The sequence below is a fragment of the Melanotaenia boesemani genome, chromosome 9, assembly GCF_017639745.1.
Source record: "Melanotaenia boesemani isolate fMelBoe1 chromosome 9, fMelBoe1.pri, whole genome shotgun sequence".
Lineage (NCBI taxonomy): Eukaryota > Metazoa > Chordata > Actinopteri > Atheriniformes > Melanotaeniidae > Melanotaenia > Melanotaenia boesemani.
In genome coordinates, this window is record NC_055690.1 from 37,976,849 (window position 1) to 38,001,246 (window position 24,398).

At 42.9% G+C, this 24,398-nt stretch overlaps 1 protein-coding gene across 1 annotated transcript in view; it reads left to right on the forward strand.

Annotated features, from left to right (window-relative positions):
* The window catches only part of LOC121646427 (sodium/potassium-transporting ATPase subunit beta-3-like), a 42,503-nt gene extending 19,361 nt beyond the window's left edge, over positions 1–23,142 (forward strand). Inside the window, exons 6-7 of the mRNA XM_041995378.1 lie at positions 20,491–20,577; positions 21,553–23,142. Coding sequence (XP_041851312.1) covers positions 20,491–20,577; positions 21,553–21,720 — 255 coding nt within the window. The 3' untranslated portion in view covers positions 21,721–23,142. The remainder of the gene's footprint in view (positions 1–20,490; positions 20,578–21,552) is intronic.
* Positions 23,143–24,398: the final 1,256 nt, after the last annotated feature.

Genomic DNA, 24,398 nt, shown 5'->3' on the forward strand with positions numbered 1-24,398 from the left:
ACCTGGACTTATTTCAGGGCTGTATCCCGGTCCTAGTTCTGCAGATGGGGGTCAGTGTAGTGTAGCAAGATGTTACACTGCATCATTCTTTCCTTATAATAACTAATTTGAAGCGTTTTCACTTTCGTGTAACCCCTAATGAAAGAGAAACTTTGTTTTCACCTGGTTGGACCATTTTTAAATCTCAGCACTGGAATCACTTTGCCAAAGTGACAAAGAGGGCAAATGGACCTAAACAGTCCAAGCAGGATCAGAGTTAACTGAATACTTTTTGACATGTAGCAAAGCCACAAACCACTCACAAAAACACTCACCGTGTATTCCTGCACCAAGACATCGGGATTCTCATCCAGATAGATGCAGAGTCCTCCTGCCATCAATGTCATCCTTAAGAATTATAACACAAAAAATATAGATATTCAAACTAAAATTATCAGCAGCACGGAAGAAAGTGATAAAAAGACAAACTTTTAAACAGTTAGCATGTGACACCAGCATCTACAAAACATTGAAACTACCTGTGTGGACCTGACCTTTATGGACTGTAATTTATATAATCTCCATAAATAATGTAAAATGTTGCCCGATGTGCTTGATTATATCTGGGAGGTCATTTAGAGCATCAGCACTGCTACCTAATTGAGTATCCTCACAAATGTCATCATCAGGTGTATTTGAAGCAGATTCTGTGGTTGCAAGGTGGCCGATACTACAACTCCTGATTTAAAATCTTCTGCTGAAAAAGACCTATATTTCCTGCTCTTGTGGGATTTAAAAGATCCTAAGATGTTTGTTTGAAATTTGCAATCCAAGAACATACATGTTACAACCTCATTTTTCTTCAAATGTGCATTAATATGAGTCCAGTAATCCCTCTCAGACACAAGATCCTTACAGGGACACAAATGGCAACTGTATGTACATTTCTCTGACTGATGACGACTTGTTTTAATTATATGGCATCTATTCAAATGAATTAACAGTGCATTCCACGTTCTAAAAGTGCATGGGCAGCTTGCATGCACACATGGAACACGATTGTTATTCCCATAATATCTATGTCTGACTAGAAAGTGCTTAAGAATATGGGACCTACTTGAAAAAACTGAAGGGCAGGTCTTGCATTGCCACATTCACTCTCACTGGAGAACTGCTAGCACCATTCACTGAAAAAGTGGAAACAAAGAAAGATTAAAGGCAGGGTAGGAGATCATGGAAAAGCAGTTCAAGCAGGCCACATTTTGAAAATACACAGACAACCCGCTTTCCTCAGACTTGTCTCTGAAGCCACGCCTCCAGAGTGCAAGAACACACACTGCTTGTTCAGCCTTGGGTTCACATCAAGGTGAAGCCACACTACACACGACAGTATCAGGTAAGCTGTATCGCTCACATTTGGAATACAATGGATTGCTTCACGAAGGTATCACCAGCACCACAGCATAGCTAACTTTCCTCCAGCTTTTTCTCATGACTCATTCACGCAAAAGAAAACACCTGATATCATAATAAACTATCCAGCATCCAGCTTAGAGCTTCATTGTCACCTAACAGATTGCAGCATGGTACATATCACTGGCGTTGTCTTTTACGCAACGTAACTCAGTAAAGATGATTGGTTGGTGCTTGTCCATCCCACAAGTGACTGACGTTGTTATTTTTACAAAAAGCATTTAATTACTTAGTTCCAATCGGGATGTAAAGAGTATTTCAGGCATTTCAGTAAAAAGTGCCACAGAATAAAATCCCAATCATACTTTTAATGCCTAGTTAGGGAGACAAATGGTGTTTGATTAAAAAATGCATTCTTGAAATATCAAACATTGAGAACAACAAGAGAAAGACATCCACAGTAAAAGGGTGAACTTTTAAGTCTGAGGATTCCCTCAACTACTTATTAATTAATTATGACGTCCCATCTTGTTTGAATTCATGCTTGTGTTGTTCTTACTCTCACATGTAAGTCGCTTTGGATAAAAGCGTCTGCTAAATGACTGTAGAATAGAATAGAATAGAATAACAGCAAGCAAGGTGTGACATGGCAAACCAGATGTAGGGTAGGGTTAAACCATTTACTAATTGTAAAAAGTTAGATAAATTATAGCTATAGAGTAAATATATTCAATAGTGCTGGAGTGATGGACTGTACTGCACTGAACATTTTTCCTAATATTTGGTCTAATCTGTTCCCATACATGACTGCAGCTAAATAAGCAAAACACTCAGAAACACAAATTAGTCCACTAAAGTAGACAGGCAAAAGTTTAAATTATGGCAGAGTTGCTGTATTAGATTTCACAAATGAGATGGCCAGTGTGTGTGCACGGGCTGAGCAATTTATTAAAATATGTTATGCATTACCTTTAACTATAAAAGCAAATACAAGATCCTGTTCTCACCACAAAAACTTGAGCCCACGTTCCTATCAGCTGACTCCGGGTGCGGACTTGAGTTTGTCCATCTGCAGCAAAACAGAAAAAAATATCTAGGCATGGCAAAAATGTATTTCAATAAACATACATTAGGTGTACACTCACCGAGGAGTAGAGTTAGCTAACTTAATGCCGCTGATAAAATTAGCAGAGGCTGCTAGATGGCCAAATCTCACTAAGGTTACGGCAAAGTTAACACACTAACTGGACAGTCAGTTTTCAAACCAAAACCAATTCAAACACAAGACCAAAGTAGCCTGCGGCTAATAACAGCTCCCGCTAAAACCAAAGCAGCGGTGTCTGATCTGTACCGCGAGCCGTTAGAGATTTCTGCCTCCTTCCACCAACAATGCACGAGATCGCGTGCAATATCGCGATAATTAATGCCATGCATCATTGACTCACTTCTTCTCAACATGATTCGAACAAATTCATGTACCCTCTCTGAAAATTATGTAGTTTCTACACTATACAGTTAAGCTTAACTTCAGAACATGAGGCAATTGTGTTTAATACACATGAGATATTTACATAAATCCATGAGATGGCCACTCTCCTTTTTTCAGTGCAGGGCTCACAGCAACACTCAAATATTATATCAGAACCAAAAATTTTCAACCTATAAACCTTTAAATGTGAATTGTCATCGACTCCTAAACCAGCTGGACTTCCACTGAATGAATGCTGGTGTATAATTAATGGGGACATCTTAAAGCATATTAGGATAATGAGTAATCATTCATATGAATACAAGATGTACCATAACATAGTATAGACACCAGTATACGTGACAGTGTTCAAACTTATCTCTCATGTGGTCAGGGAATGCACTAGTCGTGGTGCGCTGTGCTGATTGCAAAGGCCAGAGCCTCTGTGGGGGGAGGGTAAGGGTTAGGAAGAGAAAGGTTTTTTTGGTGCTGTTTAATTTTTATTTATTTATTTTTTTATTATTCCTTTATTTAACCAGGATAAAAACTCATTGAGATTAAAAATCTCTTTTGCAAGAGTGTCCTGGCCAAGCAGGAGCAGCACAGTTACAACAATGGGTTACAGCAACATACTTCCACACATTCACACATAATAAATACAATACAAGATCAATACAAACAAAATTAACTAAAACAATTACAGGCAAAAGATTTCGTTTCAAATTCAGTTAAGAACGACTTAAAAGTGTTGAGTGACACTAAGTCTTTTAGTTTAAGGTCTTTCTGTAGGTCATTCCAATGATAAGGTGCAGCAAACTTGAAAGCCTTTTTCCCCAGATCAGTGCGAACGCGGGGCACAGAGAACAGAAGCAAGTCCTGAGAGCGCAGACTATAGCTGCTATCACTCCTCATCTCAACGAGATTATTGAGGTATGGGGGAAGCAGCCCAAGGATGGATTTATAAATTAAAAGATACCAATGCTTCATTCTCCGGAATGACAAGGAAGACCAACCCACCCGAGTGTACAAAAGACAATGATGGGTCAATGACTTAGAATTCGTTATAAAACGCAATGCCCCATGATAAACAGAATCCAAGGCATGTAAAGTATCAAAGGAAGCGTTCATATAAATAACATCCCCATAATCAAGAACAGACATAAAAGTAGCAGAAACAAGTTTCTTTTTACCTTCGAAAGATATGCAAGATTTGATTTGAAAATAAAAGCCCAATTTCAATTTCAATCTTTGTACTAGTTTCTGAACATGAGGTTTAAATGATAAACAACTATCGAGTAAAATACCGAGGTATTTGTATTGTGTAACTAGTTCAATTTGATGACCATCATTTGATTTAATTGGATGTAAGTGTAGAAGATTTGCTCTGGATTTAGTAAAAAGCATGTATTTGGTCTTTTCTGAGTTTAAAACCAGTTTTAAGTGGTAAAAAGTTTCTTGTAATTGATTAAAAGCTATTTGAAGTTGAGATTTTGCTTGCTCAGGAGAAGGTGCTGAGGTGTATAAAACTGTGTCATCTGCATACATGTGTAAACTAGCATTTTTTATATTTCTTTCTAAAAAGCTAATATAAATAATAAAAAGAAGTGGTCCAAGGATAGAGCCCTGCGGTACACCTGAGGTTACTTTTCAGAAATTGGATTTTTTGTTCCTGGAACCTGACACACTGCGATCTGTCAGACAGATAATTTTCAAACCAACCTACGGTATGATCTGATATGCCAATGTTACGAAGCGTTTGTAAAAGGACAGAGTGATCTACTGTATCGAAAGTTTTGGAGAGGTCGATGAAGAGTACTGCACAGTAGTGTTTGTTGTCTAACGATTCAATAGTGTCATTTAAAATTTTGAGAGCTGCAGTTGTTGTGCTATGCCGCTTTCTAAAACCAGACTGGGACGTGGGTAAAATGTTTGCAGTGGTCAGGAATTTCTTAAGCTGCGTGTTTATTAAAGATTCCAGGACTTTAGACAGGACACACAATTTTGATATTGGACGGTAGTTGTTCAAATCTGTCGGGTCACCTCCCTTAAACAGAGGTAAAACATGAGCTGATTTCCAGATTGGCGGAATTGTATTTGTAGCCAGGGACAAGTTAAAAATATATGTCAATGACGGAGCAATAACATCTGCTGCGAGTTTTAAGAAATAGGGTTCTAGACCATCAGGGCCTGCTGCTTTGGTTATATCCAATTTCTTGAGGGTACGTGATACCTCAAAGATGGTAAACGGCTGAAAAACAAAATTATGTTTTGAGGCTTCATAATTTATTGCTGAGGGAAAGTGTAAGTCCTGTGAGTAATTGAGGGAACTGAACAAAGAACCAGAAGCAATAAAATGGTCATTAAAACATGTCAACATCTCGTCCTTATCTGTGATGCTTTGAGAGTTTTTCACTATGCTGGTTGGTAGTTGAACGCCTAAGCTATTGTCTGATAGGGACTTTATTCTTTTCCAAAATTTTAATGGATTATTTAGGTTTTCAGTTGTTTGTTTAATAAAATGATCAGACTTGGACTTTCTTATTTCAACTGTACATTTGTTGCGTAGTTTCCTGAATGTAAGCCAATCAACAGCATTGTCGGTTTGTCTTGCTCGTGCCCATGCTACATTACGTTCATGCAACAGGTCAGCCAGGTGAGAAGTAAACCATGCATTGATACGGCTTTTTACTTTATAGTGCCTGATTGGTGCGTGCTTATTGATTATTTTTATAAATCCACTGTAAAAATAGCTCCAGGCAAATTCAATGTCATTAATCATAGTTATTCTGTCCCATTCAAATTCATAAAGATCATGGAAAAAACCTTGCTCAGAAAACTGTTTTGTATTACGTTTTGTAATAATGTGTGGCCTGGTTTTTGGTATTTTTGTGTTCCGAGAGATTGCTATGACACAGTGGTCACTAATATCATTAGCAAATACAGCCGCCGGGGAGTATTTTGAGGGTGTGTTAGTCAGAATCAGGTCTATCAAGGAAGACTTTTCAGGAAACTTTGGGTTTGGTCTTGTGGGAGCATTTACAAGTTGAAACAGATTTAAAGAATCACAATATGATTTAAGATCATTTGAGACCGGCTGGAGCCAATTCCAGTTTAAGTCCCCAATGATTACAATTTCTTTGTTATTCAAAGATGATAGCAGTTCAAACAAGGAAGAAAGAGCACTGCTATCAGCCGAGGGCATTCTGTAACAGCGAACTACAGTAATATGTAGGGAATCAGAAACCTCGAGATCAAGAGCTAAAAGTTCAAATTTCTTTGTCAATGATTGTGACAAAATGACATTTACTTTGTACTTTGATTTAACAAAAATGGCTACACCGCCCCCTCTTTTTAGCCGGTCAGTTCTGAAGACATTGTAACCTTTTATGAGTATGTCATTATCTGGGATTGACTTATTTAACCAAGTCTCAGAGACAACTATTATATCTGCATCAGTTGAGACTGCCCAAATGTGCATCATATCCATTTTTACCAACAGACTTCTTACATTCAAGTGGATGATGCCAAGACCAATTCTAGATTTAAACTCAGCAGGGGTACTAAAAACAGGGGAATCTGGTCAAGGGTTTGGTGGGACATTTCCAGAGATTAATAACAATAAAAATATCAAGCGTTTTAGAAATTGTGTTTTTTTGTGCGATACATTTGTAGATTCTATGGATGGAAATACTCTTGAGACAAATATTGAGCTTATAACAAAATTCTCTTGAAGGGCCATTACACTGCTCAAATACAACAAATCAGTGGAATCTACGTGAAGATACAAAGGCAAATAAAATAGACGTGGTGCACAGACTGATGCCCTCGTTCCTCCCCGGATTGTACCCCAGGGGAATGGATTCACTGGACGGGAGTTATTTATCCCGCTGAGTCCAATGCCAAAGTCAAAAATGGAGGATACAGTTAATGTCCCTAGGACCAGTAATAATGACAATTTTGCCCTTGTCATTATAAAACACGTAGAATAGTAATATACAAGGTGCAGGAAACGTAGAATAGGAAGGTGCAGGATCCGTTTTTCTCTTTTGAATCCAGTCCAGGTTTTCCGTTCCCAGCTCGGATGCAGTTTCAGCGTGATGTCACACGTAAGCAGGAAGACTTACCAATGTCGCTTTATGAGAAGAATTTCAGGCCCATCTAAGAACAACACATGGCCCGATTTACGCTCTGCTTTGAGCGGAGCCACTAGCTATCACCATGGGAGCGGGATGATGAGCGGGTGCTTTACTGATGAAGAATCAGGCCCATCAAACAGAGGCGGCATGCCAGGACTCCAGTGACGACCGCCGGCTACTCTTCATCAGTAGATCCTAGTGCCAGTACTTCATCGGTGGAGACCAGGATGGCCAGCATGAACAAAAAGTGAGATCCATGAATTCCACTGTCAACACAAAAGTTCATAGATTGTATAGAAGGCACTTCCCAGCATGCCACCACCAACAGGGGGCAAGCCTCAGGAGCCAAACAATCAGCCCCTCGTTTCAAGATCAATAATCCAGGAGTAAGCGCACAATTAGATAGAGAATCACACAGAAAGTACACGTCAGCACCAAAAATAGCCGAGCCACCTCAGCACTTGTGAAACGTAATACTCGTTATACTCGTACAAACTCATTTATTCACCAGACGTGCTGCTCAGACGAGGTTGCGTGCCGCCATCTTGCTTGGGTTGAGTTGACGCTTTGCAGGGAAGAGCATGGAGTAATCGGCACCGATTTGTCTGAGATGTTGTTTGACTTTGTAAAACTCTGTTTGCGAAGTACAGCAGCAGATAGGACATGGTAAAATGATATTTTCCTTCCCACCCAGAGTAATATCCTCGGCCGCTGCTTTCTACTGTATCGCTGCCATCAGCGTTTGCTTGTCCTGGAACTAGAGAAACCGGATGATGATCGGGCACGGTCGTTGGTCACACCCGGTCTTGGGCATTAAAGAGCAATGAGCCCGCTCTAGCTTGACTCGGCCCCTTTTAGCATCCCAGAAAGGCCAGTAGCCAACATTCAAAGAAGTTTAAAGTGTAACTCCCCTCCATATTCTTGGGCAGGTTGAGGATGCAGGCATTTTTCCACTGCCCTCTGTTTTCCAACTCATCTATATGGTCATAGAGGGCTTCTACTCTTTTTTCCAGGGCTACTATTTGACTAGATTGTGGCTCGTTAGTTGTCTCAAGCTGTAGCATCCTAGCCGCTGCTTCATCCAAGTGGTCATTAGCCCTCTTCAGCTCAATAGCGTGAGAGAGGACTGTTTTTGCCAAAGGCTTGAGCTTGCCTGACTGTGTGTAACGCATGGACTCCTCGGAGACATGAACACGTTAACAGATCTTTTTTTTTTTTTTAACTTGTCCTGTCCAGCATCATAGCAGCAAAATGATAATCTGGTTGCTGTATTGTGCTGAACAAATTTGCTCTACCAAGGGGAGACCTATGGGTAAGGCTCCTCTTGATAATCTGATTTATTTATTTATTTATTTATTTATTTACCTTGAATCACGGAATCTTTGTAATCTTGCTGGACCTGACCGGAGGGGACAGAAAAAGATGGAAAATAGCAAAAAGAGCAAAAGGGAAAGAAGAAAGGAGACAGAAAGATCACAGACAGAAGGAAACGACCCTTCAATCCACACCATCACCAGACAACAAACTGTTACACCTGTACATGAACACACCAGAAAATTTCCTACAACTTTTACAAAAACAAAAACACACACACAGAAAAAACAGGGCTGCTAGTCATTAAGAGTTTATAAATAATAACCAAATCAAAAAGACATAACAGCGATGAGATACTAACTCACAGGAAAAAAAAGGCAGACCAGAGCCAGAGGCCCGGGCCCCCAGCAGCAGACACGGAGCACCAACCCAAGCCACCCCACCACGAAGACGACTCCAGCCCCACCCGAAAGGTGGCAGAGGAGAGCCCCAGCAAGAGCCCCCCACGGTCCCAGGGCACAGGTCCCAGTGGGCCAGGATCAGCAGCCGCCGGCCGCGCCAGGGACCGGCCACCCAGGGCAGCCCAAGTGAAGGGCCCAGGGCCCCAGGAGCCCAGAGGCGGCCGCCCACCCCCTAAAGGCAGAGACCCCGCAACATGCCTAGGAGGACCAGGCGACCAGACAGCCACCCGGTGTAGGCCAGCACACACCCCGATGTTCCAGCCGCACACCTCGGGAACCAGGGTGCCATCAGCCCCCCCCCCCCACTCCCCACCTACTCCAATCCACACCCCATATAACCCCACACTCACACCCACCCCCGCGCCGCACCCACAAGCACTCACCACCACACAGTCACACCACTCACAACCAACCCACAATGCCCCGTGGGGGACACCCCAGGCGGACCAGAGGACAGCGAGCCCCAAGCAACCCCCCTTGACCCAACACCCACAGAGCCAGCAGCCCACCAGCGCAGCCACCCCAGGACCCGGCCCCGGGGCAACCATCCCCCCCCCCCCCCCCCCCCCCCCCAGCCACACACAGGGGGAACAGGGGTGTGAGAGGTCCCCAATACCCTCCCCCTCCCCGCTCCTGACTGTTTATGTAGTGTGTGTTGTGTGCAATTAAAATTGAGGGGCAGTGACCACAGTGAGCCGGGAGCTGGGCCACCTAAGTGGCCCGCCCGACATGCACTGCATGCCACGCCCCCCAGGTGTTGTTTGTGTGTTGTGTTTCTTGTGTTTTGGTGTCTCGGTGCAGTTAAAACTGAGAGGCGAGTCGCCACGGGGTGCATCCAAGGAGACCACTGAATGGTCTCCTCCGCTCCACTCCGCATGGCTCCACACCTCCCAACTCCCTACGTGTGTGTGTATGTGTGAGACAGAGAGAGCGGGAAGTAAGAGGGATCCGGGGATGTACGTCCAGAGGGAAGCAAACTTCCCTCTGGATGATGAGCCTCTAGTGGCATTAGGCATCCCCGCTCCCCAGGAGGCCCCCCAGGGCAAGACAGGCCAGGAGAGGCCGCCCCCCACGACCAGGCCACTCAGGGACCACAGCCAGTGAGCTGCCACCAACCCTAGAAAGTACCCACCCTCCCACATCCCTAACCGAGAATAAGAGGATGGGGACAGCGGCAGACCCCCCCCCCCCCCCCCACAAGTGCACTTAACCCCGCCCCAACCACACACAGAAACACATGCACACACCTATTTCCTTGCACACTCCCGCTCATCCTAACTCATATATGCCCTCTCAGCCCCACCCACACAATATAAACACTCACACAGCATACAACCCTCCCACTGTCACTCCCCAGACACACCCCCACTCATCTTAAGACATGCATACGCACGCACACAAACATACCCCCACATCCACACAAACATCATCCAAATCACACAAACATCATCCAAACCACACAAACATCATCCAAATCACCATCATCATCATCATCATCATCATCATCACCAGAGTTGAATAAAAACCAGAGATGAGTCAGAGTGAGTACACAAATACAGCAGATACTTTGACAAAAACATCTGGACTCTACACCCAAAATCCCTGATACTACCTGATAAATCAGAAATACTCCAATACCATCAGATACCACATCAGACATTTAGGATACTACTGCATACTACATAAAAAATACCCAAATACTACCGGATATTACATTTCAAATATGGTGCAATACTAAACCAAAAAAAAAAGAAAATCAAAATATTAAATATTTAGTCTATTATTCCAAAAACTAATTAATCAATTATCGGGTCATCAGGATTAACAGATCTTTATTGAAAAGAGGATGGGCCGGTTCTCTGGAGGATGACCCAAAGGACGAGCAGACCTGGACTGGTTCTCTGGAGGATGACCCGGAGGACGAGCAGACTTGGACCGGAGATCAGGAGGATGACCCGGAGGACGGGCAGACCTGGACTGGATCTTAGGAGAATAACTCGGACGGAAGGGCAGGATCTCCGGTGGATGAGCAGACAGATCCTCAGGCGGACGGGCAGGCTCGAACTGTAGTTCTGGAGGCAGACCCGGACAACGAGCAGGCTGGATTTCCGGCGGATGATCAGACCGACTTTCAGAAAGAAAGTCAGAGGGTTGCACGGATTGAAACTGGAGCTCAGGTAGACACACAGAATGAAACTGAACCTCTGTCAGGCTGAAGCTGAAGCACTGGGAAGCATACTGACTGGAGCTGGTGTGCAGGGAGGCGTGCTGGCTGAAGCCGAAGCACTGGGAAGCGTGCTGACTGGAGCTGGAGCACTGGAAGACAGACACAATTTATTAATTCTGGCGGGTGACCGGGAGGTCACACAAACAGGAGCAGAGTCTCTGGTGGGCGCTGTAACATCCATCTTAGGGCGAGCCCAAGTGCCAGAGGCTGAAGAGGAGCAATCTTCTAGGCAGGGTGAACCACGGGCCACAGAAGAGGAGAGTCTTTCGCAGAGAACCCCTCGGAGCATGAAACCAATGGACAGGGTGGCGCCAGCGGCTGGAGAGGAGCTTCCCATTCGGAGACTGGAGCCACTGGCTGAAAAGGAGCGTCGTGACGATAGACCTCCTTGGAGACAGGAACCGACAGACACGGAGGAACCAGAGGCTGGATAGGAGCGTCCCGCTCGGAGACCCCCTCGGAGACTGGAGCCACAGGCTGGAGAGGAGCGTCGTGACCATTGACCTTCTCGGAGACAGGAACCAACAGACAGGGAGGAACCAGAGGCTGGAGAGGAGCATCCTGCTCGGAGACCCCTCGGAGACTGGAGCCACTGGCTGGAGAGGAGTGTCGTAACCCTAGGCCTCCTCTGACACAGGAACCACCAGAGGCTGCGTGGACCTGGGAGCTGGCATCGGACATTGAAGCGCCGGACAGGACCGGGGCGCAGGCGTGGAAAGCTACGTAGCCGGGCAAGACCGTTGCGCTTGCGTCGGAGGCAGAGCTGGAGCAGACCAGGGAGCAGGCGTCGGAGGCTGCGGAGCAGGACAGGACTGGGGGCAGGCATGGGAGGCTGCAGGACAGGAGCTCACCGTGACTGTGGCGTCGGACGCTGTAGAGCCAGAGTTGACTGTTGCTGTGGCGTCGGACGCGATAGAGCCAGACAGGACCAAGGAGCAGGAATAGGAGGTTGCGGTTCATGACAGAACGGGGAAACCGGAATAGGCTCTGGAGATGGGAGGCGTGGAGCCGGCGGAGACTCTGGAGATGGGAGGCGTGGAGCCGGTGGAGACTCTGGAGACGGGAGGCGTGGAGCCAGCGGATGCGACTCTGGAGACACGGGCTTGGAAGCCAGAGGCGACACTGGAGACGTGGACCTGGAAGCTGGAGGCGATGCAGGAGATGTGGGCGGCAATCTTGACCCGACATTCTCCAGTTGAGCATTGGTGTACACGACCCAAGCCTCTTCCACCAGCTCAGCCAGACCCGGAAAAGTGAGAAGAGCTGGCCTGGCTTCCAGCTGGGTGACTAGATCCACAGCCACACGTAACCTCTTCGTGGGCCCAGGGTACTTAGCCATCGTGTCCACATAGGCGTTAATTAAGAATCTTACTGGATCTGACCAAGGCAAAGCAGACGTGGGTCACCAGGGAGCCTGGAAGGGACTGGGAGAGCGTCCATATGGTGCGTAGGACAAGGTCCGACGAGGACTGAGGGCAGAACAGGGGATTATAAGGACTGGAGGACAGGTGTGACAGATTGGACTTGATGATGATCAGCAGATCAGGACCAGGTGTGGAGAGTCTGAGGAGAGCTGCCGGAGGACTACAAGCCCTGGCCAGGTGAGGTCGTAACACTGTGACTCCAGAAGATGTCTTTTTTCCAGCGTCTAAATAACGTCAAGTATCGACGTCCATTGGACGTCTGTATTGGGGCTTATTATAGTCCAAATGTGGTCATTGTGGACAGCTTTTCTATGTCATATTTGAACTTAGTTTAGACATTTCCCACTGGGCAAGGTGACGTCTTAACGACATCTTTATTAAGTCATATCATACGTTCAATTTTGGTCCCCACAAGGTGCAGACTGTGACGCCAGAAGACGTGTGTTTTCCGACGTCTAAATAATGTCAAGTATTGATGTCCATGGGACGTATGTATTGGGGCGAATTGTAGTTGGCAGTGGCTCAGGCGGCAGAGCAGGTCATCCATCGACCGGAAGGTTGGCGGTTCGATTCCCACTCCCGCAGTCAACTGTCGTTGTGTCCTTGGGCAAGATACTTAACCCTCCTTGCCTCCAGTGTGGCATCACTGATGAATGAATGTGGATGAATGTTCGGTGATGGTTGGAGAGGCCGTAGGCGCGGACTGGCAGCCACATCTCCGTCAGCCTGCCCCAGGGCAGCTGTGACTACACACATAGTTTACCATCACCAGGTGGAGTGGATGAATAATGGATACACTATGTAAAGTGCTTTGGGTGCCTTGAAAAGCGCTATATCAAATACAATCCATTATTAGGGTCCGAGCCATACGAAGTATGGAAGGACCCTATTGTTGTTGTAATGTTTATTTTTGTAAGCGCTTTGAGGCCAAATATGACCCCCTAAACACCCATTCAAAGTTGTGAAATTTGGCACACACATCAAGCCTGGTGAAAATTTCGATATTCTAAGGTCCGCATACACTTCAATGCAAAAGTGGCTCAACAGCGCCACCTAGACACCAAAAAATCCCTATATGAATGCGGCCCCGAACATCTACTTCAACGTAGGAAGACAAAACTCGGCACACACGTGTAACACCCCAAGTTGAGCAAAAAAGTCAATTGAACACCTGCAACGGGGTGCCTGCCATCTTGCAGTGTACGTCCATTTTTATTCCCATTCTTTTCACTTTACACGCATCGTATTTGAATGAACTAATCTGAGGAGATTCGTGCGAGTAACTCCAAACTTTGTGGAAAGCTTCCTGATAAGTTGAGGACCAAACGCTATTCAAATCCTTCTAATAGAACAAAGCATGTTACCATGGCAACCAACGGAAAAAAGCCTTCTCGCCATGAAACACGGTTTGCTCATATCTCCATAGAAATACATGGGATCTGCACCAAACTTGACAGTATTCAACATAGCATGTTAGCTAGCATATTAGCATGCTAGCAAAAAATGCTAACTAGGTATATCTACATTTCAGATTCTCAGCTAGACATTTTACCACGTTACATAGCATCTTAGCACGTTAGCTAACATGCTAGCAAAAGGTGTATGAAATGGGTGGTGGGGGCCACGAGGCCCGGATCTGATGGATGCCGCTTGCGGCTTTAATTATTATTATTATTATTAAACTGCGGTCGTTGTGGACCTCTTTTCTACGTCATATTTGAACTTATTATAGACATTTTTTGCTGCATCTGAGCTCTGTGCAATATTCATCCCAAAGTGACAAATTCTATGGTAAGGTAATTAAAATAAAAAATAAGATCACTAAAGATTAAGATATATTATTTCCATTTTAGTTTATGAGGAACATGTCCGAAATCCCTGTCGTACACTCTAGTGGCAGAAAGAACAAGGATCTCCTGAACCTGTGTCCTGCAGCCTCCCACTGCAGCTGCTTCTGACTTGTCAACATGTTGTGGAGGGGCGGAGACTTGCAATGATAGTGTGAAAACAACATGAGTAAGAAATAATATAACAAAACAACTTTATACATTCATTTTAATTGTGTCAGCGGCACATAACTGGAAACACATACCAAAGTATAATTCCTATTTTGAACCTGCTGCTGAGCTAAAATAAACTGGCATTCCACCCTCTGGAAACACATGGTGTTATGAATGGACTCCTCAGAGACAGGAGAATGATTAACAAAGCTTTATTTGACTAACAGAGAATAGTACAGGGCTACTCAATTCGGTCCTACCAACACACCTGAGTCAAATTAATGAGTCATTGTGTAGAACCTGATTGCTGTTAGGGCCACCTAATTTGACTCAGGTGTGTTGGTGCAGGGATACATGGAAAACCTGCTGGATTGCGGCCCTCGTAGGACCGAATTGAGTAGCCCTGGAATAGTAGAATAGTCTTCCGAGTGGAGACAGCTGGTGGAGTCAATGGATCATCCTAGAAACTCAGAGCTGGGAATGGAGAGAGGCATAGTCCAAGTGTCAAGCAACAATAAGGTTGACAGGGAATGAGCTTGGTGCTGGCGTATTTAATGCAGGGAGAGTTAACAGGACACAAGTGTGGGGAACAGAAGTCTGGGGAGTGACTGACTGGAACAGGTGTAGATGATGGGTAACCTGGATTGGTGGCTGTAGAGCAAGGCTGGACCAGGAAAGTGTCACGTGTAACAGGCGGAGGTGGTGGTGAGGACCCAAATGCAGGCAGTCAGGCAGGAGGCAGATTCGGTGCAAGTAAAAAGGTTTATTTCCCAAAACAAAGACAGGGAACCACACACGACAAGGGTAAATCCAGTGAACAAAAACTACACATGACCAAATGTAAGGATCTGACAATGAATGACCGAAAACCAGGAGTACTTATACACAGAGGGAGTAACAAGACACAGGTGAAGTGGATTACTAATCAGGCCAGGTGATCTAATGAGGCAGAACAGAAATCACAGGAAAACAAGAGGGAAAAACCAAACATGACAAAACTGAAAGCTAAAGCATGAACATAACTATAAACCAAGAACACCGAACTAAACATGACAAAAACCAAAATCCTAAACATGATCAAAACACCCACCAAAACCCAGAAACCGTGACAGAAAGGGTGTAACACAGTTAAACACAGACTGACAAAAACTAATAAAAATTACACTAATGAAAAGGTAACCACAAGTGTGGACATTGAAACCACTGTAGCAACATGATTAATGCTAACTAATTTACAGACGTATCATCCAGTCGTAAGTTTGACATTAAATCATTTATTAATTGTAATACCCAATTAGAGGTGGAGACAGACTTAAAAAACTCTTACAAAGAGAGGCATTTTGGATTTACACACTAAAAGCGACACAGTACCCAGGTTTGAATGGGAAACTGGATTTCTCTCCTTTTTTGTAATGATCCTGTAATGTAACTGATTAATCTGTGGTTCCTTGAAGAAGAAATGAACAATATCTATTTATTTTTTAGTAGATATATGATGTTTTTATACATATCTGTTGAATCTTGTTATATTATGCTGTGTTAACCTGTTTTTTGTTTAAAGAATCTGACTGTGAGGCATGGATGTGTTTTTTAATAGATTAGCCATGAGTTAATAAAGGCTTTTTATCTTCTATCTTCTTGAGTGCCTCAGTAATCTTTTTATTAGTTCTACTTGATCCCATAACTGAAGAGCACCAGAGGAATACCACCATTTTTTACACCCAAGCAGCACTCCAGGCACTTTTCTTTTTCTAATAAAAATTACAATTTCAAACTCAATTTCAAACTTATTTTTGTAAATTAAACAGCAAAACAAATCGACACTGGCAGTAAAGTGGTGGTCGACACTGGTTGTAAAATTAAAAATTTACACATCTCAACTTTTTTTGTTTGTAGGTCAACCAAAAAAATGTAAACATTAAAGCACTAAACTGGGTTTTATCTAAAAAATCCATTCTAATAACTATAATTGGGAGAAAAAAACCTGATTATATTAGCAGCAGTTGGTCCTGAGTGATGGCTGTATATCCTCCAACTCCACTTCTTTGTGGTGCTTCAGATGCTTAGATGTGTGCATCCTTATAAATTCTTCTGTTGCTGACTCGTTATGTTTCATGATTCCATCTGCATGGATAGGAAAAGCAAAATGATGAGAAATATGGAAAGGCAGAAATATGTTGCTGTGGTCTCCACTAGCAATGCTGGTATAATACAAAACCATCTCAGCAAATTTTAAGATAGTCATGGTAGATAGCTTGCACTGTTTTTTTACTTCTTTCCTGCATCATAGCAGCAAGTCAGTTTCCAAACATTTTCACACTTGTCTCAAGAATGTCCACTTTTTCAGAACTCTCCCATTTGATGTACTAACACACAGGAGCACAGCCGTAAACATTAACTGGCTAGCTTGCTAGTAGCATGAAAGTTTGAATCTCAGGTGCCAACGTTTTGACCGTGAGCATAACCGCCAGGTGACTGAGAATAACTGGCATCTGACCAAGTCGCTTTTCTGCGTCTGCTAAATGCAGACATGTAAATGCATTTTTAGATACTAGTTAATTGTTTTCAGGGTTCATTCCAATTCAATTTTAACACTGAAGGGAAGAGCTGTAATGACAGTAGTAGCCAGGGCAGGTTTTAGGTAGTTTAAGACAACAAAGAGAAAACACCTGATGCTATAAATACCCAGTTACACATAAAATGAAGTTCACTGAACTCACCTTCAATTTCTGAGCAGATCAGAATGATGTGAGAACAGTTGCTGCTTCAGCTAAAGCATCAGCTGTAGAACTGCGGGCCGACCGTGCTGCTGCACACTCCTCAGCAAGAAAAGTGGCTATTGGCTGTCCTAACAATAGCTGGAAGTCATGAATGACATCATCATCTAATTATCAGCCTAGTACATTTAGTTGTAATGGATGCTGCCGTAGAGAGGGATGTCGTGGGAAAGGCAAAAATTGATGAAAAGACAACCTAAAAGTGTTTAGAACAGCAGAAATAATAAAATGAAATAATCCAGTTAATATTTTCTTAATTTTTTAGATTGTTTTTTTTAAGTGTAGTTTGTTTATTAATTATGGCTCTGCAACATGCCACAACACTTTTTACTTTTTAAATATTTTTGTCCACACCATTAATAGACATTACTCAGACGGTAAGCCAGTGCAGGATTATCTAGCAGCAGCTTTGTATGTTTCATTTTCAGCCTCACCATGAAGCACATGTGTTCATCTCCTGCTCTGAATGCAGCTGCTGCTGTGTGAAGACCTCAAATGAGTGCTTTTGGACGCGGGGGGGGCTGTGGAGCACCTACTCCTCATTGGGATGAGTAAGCTACGTTCATTCATGTCAGTTTCCAAAAGTCTCCAAATATAACAGAAAAAGTCCTTAGATTAGTTACTAGTAACTTTTTTTAAAGTCGCTAGAGGGGTCTGAAAACTCGCTAATACAGTGACAAAGTCACTAACTTGGCAGCAGTGTCCGACCAGGGTTGACTGGTTGAGTTCAGAAGGCTCTGGTTGAGTTATGAGGATGTGCTGCCTCAGTACTCAGCACTAATTTCACACATGTTAAACTTCAGCCGGGGGGCATGGTTGTGAAAACATAATGGCATAAGACTGTGGTGCAGACTGTCTTTAAAAAGAGGTGCAGAGCATATTGATGTCAATTAGAGCCAGATGGTTACCACAACCTGTGGTCCGAAATCCTGATATAAATCAGTACAGAAAAAAAGTGAAAATGTAAAATAAAATGTCATGTTCTCAAAACAAATAAATAAATAAAATTAAAAAAATTAAAAATAAATAATCAATCAATAAATAAATAAAGTGGAATCAATTAAAGGTGTTAATAACAACTTTGATATTATTTGTCTTAAATAAAAGAAATGCGGCATTCATGTCACTTTCCTGCACCTGATGCATAATAATGATATTATTTTAGTTGTAATCAAATTATGAGCTAGTGAAGCAATCTCAATGCCCTTTTCTTCTACCCTCATAGAGAATAAAACTTAAAATTAGGAGGTGAGGCCTCAGTGAGAACAACTGATGAATCTGTGCAAAGGTTTCAATTAAAAAGAGACTATCAAAAATCATATAATTTATGATAAAAGTTTTATTTAAAAGAGATCAAATATTTAAGAGGGCCATTTTAACCATTGGTGGTGCCTCAGTCAGTGGGCTTTGGCCCTGGGGCAGGTGACCGTGCTATTATGAGGCAGCCTGGGTGGGAGTTCTGGTCTCTGGTGCCTGGGGGTGGCCTCCTCTATTTCGGGTGGAGGGGCTGGTTGGTGCAGGGAGTCTGGGCCTACCCAGATGTGCTGCCATGTGGTGGGTTGGTGCATGCGCTGGTGCTTGTTGTCTGCCCCAGGACCCAGGGTATCACCCGGGGACAGGAGGGGTGTAGGGGTTTGACGGGGGGCTGAATGGGGTTTGGGGGATAGTAGGGGGAGGTATCGGGGTATGTTTAGGTATGAGACCAGGAGGTTTGTGTGCGAATGTGTGTGTATGCGTATGTGCTAGGATGAGTTGGAGTGGGTGAGAATATAGGTGTGTATGTGGGAAGGGGATGGATCACATGTACTTGTGGGGGAGGCCTGAGTGGGCATGTCATGCTGGGTGGAGTGGAGGGGGCCATGTAAGTGTCCTCCTTGGCTGCACCCTATGGCAGCTCACCTCGCAATCTTCGGGGGTGTTATTCTCTGGGCCGCCAAGGATGTCTCCCACAGGGCATGGTGGGAGGGTTAAGTGTGATGTGGTACCGTGAAAATGAGTGTTTGTGGGTACAGCACAGTGGAGGCTTTGAGGGTGGGGTTATGGGGTGGATAGATGGAGTAATGGGTAGGTGGAGGAGGGAGGGTGGGAATGGGTGGAGAGGATGGGGTACTTGGGTGGGCGAACAGGAGAGAGTTTAGAAGGATGGAGATAGTGGTTGATAGTGCCTTGGTTACAAGGGTGTGCGGCGTGAATTTTGGGGTGGGTGATGGCCAACGCTGGCTTGGGTTGGTGCTCCAGGATTGCTGCTGATGGCCCGGGTCTCTGAGCCGCCCTAGTCTGCCTCTAGCCTCCGTAGAGGTGTGGTCACATCTGCAGGATTACACTCATCTCTGATCCCTCTTCATTCCTCATCCTCTGCATGCTGACACAGTCACTGAGGTGTCCAGTGGGTTTATACACTAAGAGATGCTTTGGTTCAGGTGTGTGTGTTTCTGGGTCTTTGGCTGTTGTTGTGATACAAGTTGTTGTTGCTGTCTTGGTTTTTTTTAGGAACTCCTGATGATTGTCTGCTTAGTTTACCTGTAAAAGCTGTAGGAAATTCTCTGTTGTGTTTCTGTACAGGTGTAGCAGCTGGTTGTCTGGTGTCAGGTTGGATTGAAGCTCGTTGCTTCTATCTACTGGATCTTTGTCTACTTTCATTCTGCTTTCCTTTTTACTTTTCTTAACTATTCTCCTTTTTTTACTTTTATTTTTTATTTTGTCCCCTCCCGTCAGGTTCAGCAAGATAAGATAAATTCCATATTAAAAATGTTAAATGGTCTGTATGTATATAGGTCTTTTCTCTACCTGGAATGACAACCAAAGCGCTTTGGATAATACATCACACACACATTCACGCACTGATGGTGGAAGCTGCCATGCAAGGTGCTCGACCACGACCCATCAGGAGCAATTACAGGTTCGATGTGTTGCTCAGGGACACCTTGACATGAGCTTGACAGGCCGAGGATCGAACTGGCAACCCTCAGGCTACAAGATCAGCACTCTACCCACTGAGCCACAGTAAAAAAACAAAAATAAATAAATGAGATTATAAAGAGGAGCTTTTTACCCATAAGACTCCTTTTGGCAAAGCAAATTTCTTCAGACCATCATTCTCATGCCACCATGCTGGACAGGACAAGGTAAAAAAAAAAAAAAAAAAAAGGTTACTGCAAACCAGAATAGTGTCTACAAGGATTAAAGAGTTTTTGATTCTGTATCAGATATGTGCAATAAATGGGTTAATTTATTAGAGGAATTGCCTTTCTTATATTTGTTAAATAACGTTTTTTTCTGTCTTTGTCTTAGAGAGACACTCCACTCCAGATGCAGTACTTCCCACCTGACGGCCGTCTGGACAAAATGTTTTTTCCATATTACGGCAAAAAGGCTCATGTGAGGAAACACTGCCATGTTTGTTAATTTCTCTCACTGGTCTTACGTCCATATGTCTCAGAGATGTAAAACAAACAAACGAAAAAAAAAAAACTAATTTTGACCACCTAACTTAAAAAGCATCAGTAGCAAAGCATTTTAATCATTAAACATGTTTCAATTTAATCATGAAAACAGGGTACACCTGGTTGAATCATTAAATTTAACCAGGTGTACCCATCCAGGTGTACTCCCTCTTACAGGCCAATTGCTGGGAAAGTCTCCAGCTTACCTGTGCTCCTGAATGTGAAAAAGTATTATAGAAGATTTAAAATAAGAAAAAAAGAAAGAAAATTTGAAAATAAACGAATAATTTCAATAGTCCTCTTGCAGAATTTTACTCTTAAAGTTGTTCTCTATTTTTCCAAACCACTTTATCTCTTATGAGGTAAAATACATCCAGCTTGTATCACCCTGAGATCATGTTTTACAGGACAGATTACTCAGACATTTTTATATTCTTTGTTCCTCTCCATTAAAATAACCTTGTCCTCTTATGAAATAAAGTGTTGTGATAAATGTTATTTAGTTTTGTTGAGCATTAAACATAAAGAAGTTCCAGTACACTGGACTTGCTGCTTAGTAGTTTGGCAGCTTACTCAAACCAGAATTTATATTGTCCATCTGACTTCCTCCAGTAATAAACCGGCCATTCAGTATAAATTAGACAAAATAAAAAACAAGGTATCTTTTGCTCTGTTTCTGTTGTATTTTTTTTTTTTTTTGTTTAATAATACTATAAAACAATTATAGGAATAAGGGCTGAGCAAGAAGACTTAAATTAGTGAATAGAAATGTCAAAGTGAGGCAAACTACAGCTTCACTGTCTGTCTCTTGAGTTCATAGATGACTAATCATTCAGCCTTGTCAATGTATTTGTGATCACAAGGAGCTTCTTGTGTTTTAAAGTTTGTTTCTTCATATGTGTTTTCACAGCCTGGCTACGTTCAGCCTCTTGTAGCCGTGAAGTTGTTGTTACGTAAAGATGACTACAACTTGGAGCAGACTGTGGAGTGTAAGGTGGAGGGTTCTAACCTGCGAAACAATGATGACCGCGATAAGTACCTGGGTCGAGTCACATTCCGGGTTAAAGTTTATCAGTAGTCCATGGAGCTGTCATACTGGATTTACATAGCAAATAAAACCCTGGTTCAGGACACTTTTTAACCCAGACCTGATCTGATCCCCCTGTCTGAATCTGGTTCCTCTAATTCAGATTCCAATAAGACAACGAAATGTGGCTCAATGAGGAAAAAAAGCTGATACACTGCCAGAATACCTTAGACCTCATCCTGGGTCCAATTTGTCCGCTTTTTCACTTGGTTCACATCTGCAGCTCAGCACAAAGTGTATCTGATCCAGATGCTGGGACAGTATCGGGTCTGGAGCCGATGTAGATGTTGGGACTGGGTCAGGTGGAAGCATGTGAGCCATGATGATTTGTTTTTTTTACATTTTCCATGTTTGTGAAATAAGAGTGCTGTGATTGCTACTATAGCAGGGCAGCGCAGAACAAAGCAGCCAGCAAATAAAAAGTTTACATGTGATCCTGTTGTTGTTTACATTCTGGAATTCTGCAATCAGATGACTTAGTCTCTGCCCAGAAACAGTAGTCTAACAGGAACCTAATTCATAATTTTTCCAGTTTCTGACTTTGTTCTAACTCAGCATGTATAGGCGTGCTCTGAGTTGTAACATGACTACATGTGCTGAGTATGTACATGTTAAAGAAGTAATGTGTTATTTCTGTATTATTCATATTTATCGAATTAAACAACAAAATGAAATAATATATGTAAGTATTGTAGTTAAGTAGTTCTTTAGTCTTATAGTGAATTAAAAATAATAAAATAAGTGAAAAGTTAAAATATCATCAATGAGTTATATTGTGCTGCCCCCCCACCCACCCACCCACACATGAACACCACACACACAAGAACCACCGACCCCCACCAACCTGTGTTTGGTAAAGAAAGACAAAGGTAATCTTGAGTCTGTCAGTTGTGATGTTTGCCTAATTTATTTTTCTTTATTGTCTTTTTAAATTATTTTATGTAAATTAGACATATGTATAGACTTAAATGTGAATCTACGTGGGAATGTGAGTGAGAGTGAGTTCCCTCAAAAACAACAATAGATTGCAGGGGATTGTAAAACTGTGTGTGTAATTTGTAGAGATCTCCCTGAATCACTTCTCAGCCCTGTATCATACCAGAGTCCTAAGCAAGGCCCTTTCTGTCCTTGTGGATCAAAGCCACCTCCTGGCTAATGATTTCCTGCGCCTTCCATCTTGGCGTCGGTACATACTGTGAAAATGCAAGACTAACAGACACAGCTATTCCTTTGTCTCTGCATCCACTGCCCTCTTGAAGAAGTTGCTCTATTTTCATTTTTTTTAATGTATATAGCATAGTGTTTTTAGCTATTTATGGTTGTTTGTGTGACTGTGTACCAACTGCTAGTATTTATTGGTTGTTGCACAGGGAATTACCCTCATTGGACAATAAAGATTACTTGACCATTGAAGCTATTGTCTGACATGATCTCTGATTGGTTAAAATGGTGTTTTTAATGTGCTTAGATATTCTAATTCAGAATAACTGTGAAGGAGAAATCATGTATATTAGATGTATGTCTGCTGCTCATAGAAATGGAAAGTATCATTGTAGATTTACATGTTTTTTGGGGGGACCCCATGAAGAGTTGCGGCCATTAAATTGTTAGTAAATGTTGATCACAATAAAACAAAGCATAGAAGAAAATGGTGTCCTCTGTCCAGCAAAATAATGTGAACACAAATAAAGATCCAAGGGTTACGGAGAGAGAAATGTGTTAAACCCTGCTGCCGAAGGCCAGAGGCTGCAGAGCCTTGTGCACTGGCCATCTCATTCCTGTTTCTGGAGGCCCTCCTCCCCCCGCAGGCCACCTGTTCCAGGTAAGAAACCATAGACATACAGACACACCTTTTTACAATCTGAGAAACTTTTTTTTAATGAATTAAGAATCCCAAACTAAAAATATAATAATCGATATACTATAATTATTTGTTTAATCTTTAATTTATTTATGTGTAAATCGATGAGGATGCCATTAATTTTTTTTTTTTTTTACTTGTCCTGTCCAGCATCATAGCAAGGAAAATGATAATGTGGTTGCTGTATCGTGCTGAACAAATTTGCTGTGCCAAGGGGAGGCCTGTGGGTAAGGCTCCTCTTGATAATGTGATTTATTTATTTACTTAGAATCACGGAATCTATGTAATCTTGCTGGACGTGACCGGAGGGGACAGAAAAAGATGGAAAATAGCAAAAAGAGCAAAAGGGAAAGAAGAAAGTAGACAAAAAGATCACAGACAGAAGGAAACGACCCTTCAATCCACACCATCACCAGACAACAAACTGTTAGACCTGTACACGAACACACCCGAAAATTTCGTACAACTTTTACAAAAGCAGAAAGACACAGAAAAAACAGGGCTGCCAGACATTAAGAGTGTTACGTCCCCCTTTTTGTCAAGGGGTCAAAAGGACAGTAACACAGAAATGGGCGGACCAAGGGTAAATAAAATACAATAAGGTTTATGAACAAAAATGGGTTCCAAAAGACGAACAACTCTTAACCGGCAAATAATACAAAACAAAGTCAGAGTGTTCCTGTCGGGCATTTAACAATTAATGTTAACATAACTTAGTAAGAAAAGAAACAAACAAACCAAAAATGTCCCCAAAATGGGCTACACGCTCACAGGCGGACTAATTAACAAACCAAATAAACACACGGTC